The sequence below is a fragment of the Macrobrachium nipponense genome, chromosome 9 (genome assembly GCF_015104395.2).
Source record: "Macrobrachium nipponense isolate FS-2020 chromosome 9, ASM1510439v2, whole genome shotgun sequence".
In the NCBI taxonomy this organism is placed as follows: domain Eukaryota; kingdom Metazoa; phylum Arthropoda; class Malacostraca; order Decapoda; family Palaemonidae; genus Macrobrachium; species Macrobrachium nipponense.
In genome coordinates, this window is record NC_061110.1 from 8025450 (window position 1) to 8033841 (window position 8392).

The window sequence follows — 8392 nt, forward strand, 5'->3', positions numbered from 1 at the left end:
ATGTTTTAATGTAAAGAACAGAGAGTTTCCTCGGGTAAAATCCATGTTTTGGGTTGTTTTCGAGTGTTCAGTGTTTTTTTTTTTTTTTTTTTGTCACTTCCACCATTGGGTCTTGTGCTTGTGTGTGCGTGGACGCCTTATCCAGTTCACAATCCTAAACACGCCCAAACAATTGTAAAATAAAGTGTATTTTAATAAAAAGAGCATAGAGTTTCCCCTTTAAAAAAAATCTATGCATTAGGTTGTTTTCGAGTGCTCAGTTTTTGATAGACTGGGCTTATCTCGTAGAGGTAGAGTTTTCACGCAAGACCTTCTACGGTGGGTGTTCAGTTCCTTATTCCAGCCTTCTCCTCTGGTCTGTGGTACTTTCTAAGACTCAGCATATATTCTCACAATTATTCCAGCAGTAAGGTTTGCACTTATGGAAACTTGGGTACACATTAAAAACGTGATTCTCGAATAGTTGATGTTGAAGTTACACATACCATGCTCTAATATATTATTAATAAGGATTTACGGTTAGCTCTCAGGCTCGAAGCCACGTACTATATGCTCTGACCTCAATTCATCTTTAGAATGGTGACCATAATTATATTCCTCTGTGTAATTTCATTCCCATACTCTCTTTCGAAATATCATATCCAGAAGATCAATTGTTCAACTACCTGTTGATGAATATAGCCAAAAGAATCATTTACAATTTTGCAGAATTTTTTATTTATTATTATTACTTTTACCTTATTCTAAGCCCCAGTACCCGACTAATTATGTTAGAAATATCCTCTCATTCCAATAAGATTCTTCCGGATATTACGTATATAAATATTTTGATATTCTACAAAACAAATCGCCTTTTCAAACTTTTTTTTTCCATAAAATTTTAATTCTAGATCCAGAAAATGGACTGCAGACTCAGCTGAACTTCCGCAAGAAGTTTTTTTATGTTCACTTGGGAGAAAAGGAGCCTTTTAAAGTCTATATACTTACGTTTTGGAGTTTTCACTAATGTTCCGTCATTACGTAATAGAGATACAGTACTTTTGTTGTTAATTCTACAGCAAAGATTAAACTATGCATTTGCACATTACATGATACATTTGTGATTATATGTTGGCGTTAGGATAAAAACGTATCTGAATTTGATTTAGTTAATTCAAACGATAATGCATCCTAAATGAAGAAGGTTGTTGCTGGTGTCTGTCGTGGGGAGGAAAGTTCCAATGAAAATTCCAGACTCTGGCCAGTGGCTTTGAGAGTCAGGACTTTCTGAAACGATTTTTCCTGCTTCGGGTATATAAAGACTTCCGTGTTCCTCTTCACGTCAGCTGTCTACTACACGCCAAGGTGAGTTGAAACTAGTCTTAAGTCTCCGTACGTATGTACATACTTCTTTTTACTGTATGAATATTTACATTGTAGATTCACATTAACCGTGCATTTGACGTCTAGGCCTAGTCCCTTACGACGCTCCTGATTGGCTGTTGATAAGCCAATCGCAGGGTTGGAAACTCTCAGTCTCTCGAGAGAGTTCATATGGGCAGGATGTATATGTTCCACCTCTCCTGATGAGCGTCGTAAGGGATTGGCCTAGACGTCAAATGCGCGGTTGATGTGAATCTACTATAGTACACAGTCTTAGTCTTTAATGTCTTTGAAGATTTGTTGTTTAGTATTCGATATTTATCAACTGAGTCTTCAAACTGATGCATAATGTTACCAACAATAACAGTCTCGCCCGAGTACTTACACAGCCCATTATATGCATATAAAATTAACCATGAGAGTTGAGTTTCCTGGTTTTGTATAACTGAGGCAATTCTTTCCTTTTTTCCGAATTTTTAAAAATTCTTTTTAATTCAATTTATGTCTTTTTTTTTCTGTTGCTGACAAGCTCTCGGGCATAATTCACTGTATTTTTACTTATGAAGATGTATCTTCACTTATGAAACTGTATCTTTACTTGTGAAAATGTATCTTTACTTATGAAAATGATCTTCACTTGTGAAAATGTATCTTTGCCTATGAATATGTATCTTTACTTATGAATAAGTATCTTTACATAGAAAAGTCTCTTCACTTGTGAAAATGTATCTTTCCTTATGAATACGTATCTTTACTTATGAAAAGTCTCTTCACTTGTGAAAATGTACCTTTGCTTATGAATATGTATCGTTACTTATGAAAAGTATCCTCACTTGTGGAAATGTATCTTTACTTATGAAAAGTATCTTCATTATTATTATTATTTACTAAATTTCGTACACATAATTAGTTTAAAAAAAGTAAATCCACAATAATATATTATGTCTGTTTGATCTTGTTATTTGAAATACAAAGCAAGCCATCGAAAGCTTTCTGCTTTGTATTTCAAATAACAAGATCAAACAGACATATTATTGTGGATTTACTTTTCCATTATATTGACTCATGTGATTATGAGTTTTCTTTGTCATGATTAGTTTAATATGACCAAATTTCTCTCAGGGTTGTAGAACACACGAATCCCAGATCATAAACTGACAGACATCTAGCAAAAACAATCATAACAGTATCATTTGTGTTTTCCCGCTTAACCACTCAAGTTTTTGATACATATTATTAGTTTGATATGACTAAGTCTCTCTCAGGGTTGTTTAACACGTGAATACCTGCTAATAAATTAGCATCTAACAAAAATACAAAATCGTGTTGTTATTAATCTTATTATTCTTGCTTTCTTGCAAAGCGGTTCACGTTCTAGATCAAGAAATAACTATAATGACGTAATGAGCCTTAGAGAAAATCCATAGATCTTGGATCTTACAAGAATGACATGAAAACTAATGTATCCGTTGCTTCCTTTCTCTTGTCAGATGAAGACTTTCGCTCTAGTGGCACTGGGACTTGCGGCCCTGATCGGCTATTCGTCAGCAGTTGAAGAAGAGGGTAAGTGTCGTGAATTGAGCTACTGTTAAAATATACTCAGTTTGGTTGGCTGTGACCTCTCTCTACGTGAGCTAGTCAAGGGTGGCCCTACATCTTTACTAAAGTATGATCATTGGCCAGCCACTGACCAGTATTAACTTAGATGAGAGAATAATAATCAAAAGGAAATTTTACAAGAATAATAATAATAATAATAATAATAATAATAATAATAATAATAATAATAATAATCCACTCATCCACAGACAACCCCGAAGTGAAGATCTTCGCCGGCTACGTCACCCGAACCCGATTCAAGGTCCTCACTTCCTCGACGCTCCTCAGCTGCATCTCGTCCTTGAACCAGAATGCCAAGTGCGGCGGCCGAAGGAGGAGGAGCCGCCCCAGCAACATGGAGGGCGAACTCTCGTAAGTGGAGGTTATCATCTTGTCTGTTGCCAGGGAAAGCGTCGGTAGATTCAGATGAGCCAGGGAAGGGATCAGGAAAGGGATCAACAGATTCAGATGTACCTAGGAAAGGATCAGTAGATTCTAGTTGAGCCAGGGAAGGGATCAGGGAAAGGATCAGTAGATTCAGATGTAGTAGATTCAGATGTACCAGGGAAAGGATCAGTAGATTCTTGATGAGCCAGGGAAGGGATCAAAGAAAGGATCAGTAGATTCTAGTTGAGCCAGGGAAGGGATCATGGAAAGGATCAGTAGATTCAGATGTACCAGGGAAAGGATTAGTAGATTCAGATGTACCAGGGAAATGATCAGTAGATTCTAGTTCAGTCAGGGAAGGGATCAAAGAAAGGATCAGTAGATTCAGATGTACCAGGGAAAGGATCAGTAGATTCTTGACGAGCCAGGAAAGGGATCAGGGAAAGGATCTGCAGATTTAGATGCGTCAGGGAAAAGATCAGTTGATTCAGATGTGCCAAGGAAGGTATCAGTAGATAATCAATAAATTAATTAATAAGTACATAAGTGGGTATTTGATGTCTGCAAATGAAAGAAAGGGTTTATTTTTCCTCCAAAAAAATAGAAGAGGCAAAATAAATATGAAACCTTATTATTTTTTTGTAACAATCATGGAAGACTGATCTCATGTGCAGTATTCCACAACGTGTGGTTGCAATCGTTACTGTCTTGAAGCGCTGAATGGCTTGAGAAGTTTGCCCGTGCTTGGTTTGACGTCATAAACTTTAATAGAATTAGATTGAAGCATTAATACTCTATTTCCCTCTCCACGACAGAATCATGGAACCCAGCATAGCACTGGACGGCTCCGAGGGAGATGTGAGCGTCGCAAAGAGGGACGTCTCCAAACAGGAGGCGAAAGCTGACGAAGATAAAGGGAAGCTGTTCGTGTCCCTGACCACATTCACGACGATGACGACGACTTCCTACACTGCCAACACCTCGACCACTGTGTCCGTCTCCTTCCACTGCATTCCCCCAGACGGCATCAAGCTTCCTTACTGTCTGTAAATGAGTCTTTTGGGGCTGTACTAAGTCTTCAGTTCGGTCGTCAATAAGCTTTCTGAAGAAGAATGAAACGTCTGCTGGATTTTGATTGAATGTGACTGCTCTCGTTTTCTATTTATGACTGTACATAGCTGATATGTTGTACATAATGAAGTCCATGAAGAGTGTAACTGTAAATAAAACGTTTTTAAGAAAAGTAAGGGTCTTTTTCTCTCATGTGTTGGAGGGTTCGTGGGTAAATGACTTTTTATTCTCCTAATAAGTTAAGATTTTTTTTTTAGAAAAACAATGTTCAGTCTTTCATTGAGTTTAAACGTTTTGAGAAAATGATGTTTTTTCCCCTTTAATGAGTTCAAACTTCCTTATTAAAAATAACGTTCTTTCCTCTCATCATTTAAAAAGTTTTCATAAGAATAGTGGTCATTCTGTCATTAAAACGTTTTTGAGAAAGTATTGGTCTTCCCTTTAATGAGTTCGAACGTTTTTATTTATTTTTTTTTTTTTTTTTTTGCTCAATGACACCTGCGGGTCTGGATACACCAAAATTATCATTATCAAAACAGGAGATGTTCAAATATAACATTATTATTATTATTATCATTATTATTATAATTATTATTATTATTATTCATAAAACTCTCATAATTGCGTGAGTCAATAAAACGCTGAGGAAATCCACCATAGAATCGATATATTAAAAATATCTACAAAACGACAGCTTTCGAAATCTGCACGATTCCCCCTCTCAATCGGGCAGATTCTCGAAAGCTTTCATTTTGTGAATATTCTTGATATAAATATTTAAACATATTATAATGAAACAGAGACCTTCAGAAGAGCGATATTCTAACCAATCATGCCGAATGAAAGTTTTTGAAAAAATTAGATATTACGATTTTGTCTGACGAACATTTATTACACCCTTCCGTATCGGAAATATGCACTCGAAAGGATTAAGTTGATTCATATATTGCACACTTACAATCTAATATTGAAAAGCATTGCACAAAACTCTTTATATTCTGATATGATAATTTCATTCTCGTTGTTTTCGACGAACGAAAATAAAAATACGACGAACACAAATAAAAACACTTAAGTGCTTTTTATTTGAGGACGTCATTCGCTAGTTCGGAAACTGCTGTTAGAATAAGACTGTTAACCACCGTCATTGTCGTTACTGTATTCTGAGCTCCCATTGGTCGTCTAAGACATCATGACTCGCCGGCTTCCTCCAGCGACCAATGGGAGTTGAGAATGTTTACGCAGAACTGGATTAAACCAGTTATTTTCTCAAAATGGAGCCCCCAGAGCCATCTATTGACAATTCTGTCGAAAAGGGGTTTCAAACGAGAAACTATTCTGCTTTTCAAAGCAAAGCGCAATAAAAATTTCCAAATACATAATTTTAAAGGCTGTAATTGAAAACAATGTATACTGTTTAAATATCAACGCCTAACTAAGACATACTGAAAAGAAAATCGAGAGGTTCTCAAGGAAATTCACGACTTAGGTCCTGGCATTACATAAAAGGGGACGGGGGAGGCGAACGAGAAATTAGAATTACCAACATTATTTGAACAAGCGACATATCATAATATATAAATATATAATTATTACGAGATCACGTCACAGACATAACATTTTTTTATTTAAAATCTTACTTTGGAACTTGATAACATGGTAAAGCAACATTGTCCCCCACATGCCCCGTTTTTAAAGTTTGGAAAGGTTTGCAATACCATTCGTAGGGACTACAAGGTGTATGGACTGCGATTCCTTTAGGTTTCCTCGTAACCAGACAATTGCGGAAAATAACCACGGTTCTCTTCCATCAGCCCTTTTAATAGTGCGTTTAAAATTATATAAACATTTATATATAGGAGTACGTCAACGTTTACGCTGACAATTAGGATAATCAAGTGTTTACAAAATTGATATAACCTAAAAGAACGATAAACCAGAAAATGAATTGAGACACTCTGTTGCCGAAGTAGGAAACGGGATGACCAACGACCATTTTACATAAAGCTGATAACTTTAAGGAAATGCTGAATATTATTTACATTTACGAATGAGGAGAAAGTAAGAAAGCATCCATGAATAAGGTTATGCTTGGATAATGAATCATAATGAGGAAATGTCCCAGTCTATGCCTTCCTTTTTAGCGAATTTTCCCTTTCTGGAAAAATTCTTTATTTAAAGGATATTGCAAATTGCAATATATTGTAACTTTCCATGCACAGGAGAACATCAGTCTGCATTTTATTCCAAAAAGGAATAGTTGGCTTGCTCCCAGAAAACATCATCAATAAGGTTGCTACTTTGCATTTTTTATTACTTGCAACTTTGACGTTACTGCAAGGATATCGAAACACTACAAACTTCCATGCATATTCGTCATTAGGAAAGCGCTAATTTGTATTTTATGCAGTTGGAAGGAAAATTCGTTGTGGCCCCTACAAAATCACCAAGGACTACAGCCTTGGTATTTTGTTGAAATTTGCCGGACTTGCAACATTATGCAAGAATTCTTTAGATTCGAAGCAAAACCTCGTTCGTTCTTACAAAGGCCCAGAGATGATAATCCTCTTAGGGAGGCTTCGCGGGGCATTTTGGGACATGGTTATCCACTTTAGTTTTCCTTAGGGCATAGAATTGGTGGGACCGGGCTGTTCTTCATCAGAAGAATAGACATTTTTTTGTTTATTTTAATCTTAAATTTTTTTTTTCTTTTGTCGTGGCAGTTAGAGGGTTTGGCCCGCCTCTTCATCTCGACAAACAACAGCCTTATATACAATTCAGTACATCTCAGAATTTTTTTATTCCACGACCTTCTTTGTGCAAAATGGGCGCTGTTTATATTACCAGCCTCATAGAGATGACTGTAAAAACATGAACGAAAGACGTTAAATGTCATAAACTTAAGCAATTGGCATACATACAAACATACAGACAAAATCAAACAAGAGGGCCAGGCCGCGATAGCGTATTAGTCGGCACGAAGCTTTAGATTAGTATACAATTAAAATATTTTCCTTTTAGGTTGAAGGCTAAAAGAAAACAGATTACAATGGTGATATTGTATGGTACACTCAACTGCCTTTTGTCCCCTGGCTCTTGGTTAAAAGTCTCCACGTCTTCATCTGGAATGCGAATTTATGAATGAAATGTGACGTCACTGGCCGTAGTAGGCTTGGGAATTTCAAAGCGAAAACTATTATTTATTACGGTAAAACTTATATATTAAAAGTTTATTTTTATTAAATAGAAAATAAGTTTTATTACTGAATAATTCATGAAATTACTGGTTAAAAGCTGATTTATCAATAAAAATATAATTAATATATGGCGACAATTAAAAAAGAAAACAGGAACTGGCAAATTCGCTAAAACTTTTCGTCATTTATGTTCGATAAATGAGTATATTCGACGATTTACGTGACAGTTATTTGCATGAGTGTCCATAAAAACTGATATATATATGTCAGTACAAAGAAACCGGGTTTTGATACGTATCCAATCTATAAAAAAATTATTTTTAAAATGTAATAATAGGCAACTGTCACCTTCTGCCTACTAAGATCGTCGGATTCCCTCAACTTATGATTTGCTGTTGGGCCAGAATTAAATTTTCGCTCTCTCTCTCTCTCTCTCCTCTCTTGCTTCCAAATAATATGTTGGTTTCAACCTCCCACCGCAGACGCCACACTGCAGTAGTGACTGATCATGATACAGAGCCAGAGATTTTATTTATATCGGCCGGGGGGAGACGCGAACCCATGATATGCGAGTGGCATACCACGTCACTGACCACTTTACCAGCATATAGGATCCCAAATGAGAAGTTTACACGAAAGGATATTTTACCAGCACAAGCTCCGTTGACTGCTTCGTACCCAGCGTTGCAGACACACTCATAACTGCCATGTGTATTTTGGCACTGGGAGTTTGCCCCACAGGGATTGCTGTCACATTAATTTGTATCTGATGAAAC

General features: G+C 36.4%; 1 protein-coding gene across 1 annotated transcript; it reads left to right on the forward strand.

Annotated features, from left to right (window-relative positions):
• The first annotated feature begins 1326 nt into the window (after nt 1-1326).
• On the forward strand, nt 1327-4591 carry LOC135218333 (uncharacterized). Its single transcript, XM_064254563.1, has 4 exons — nt 1327-1344; nt 2853-2925; nt 3171-3333; nt 4164-4591. Exons 2-4 carry the CDS (start codon nt 2853-2855, stop codon nt 4396-4398), a joined length of 471 nt encoding a protein of 156 aa, XP_064110633.1. The 5' UTR covers nt 1327-1344; the 3' UTR covers nt 4399-4591.
• The last annotated feature ends 3801 nt before the right edge of the window (nt 4592-8392 follow it).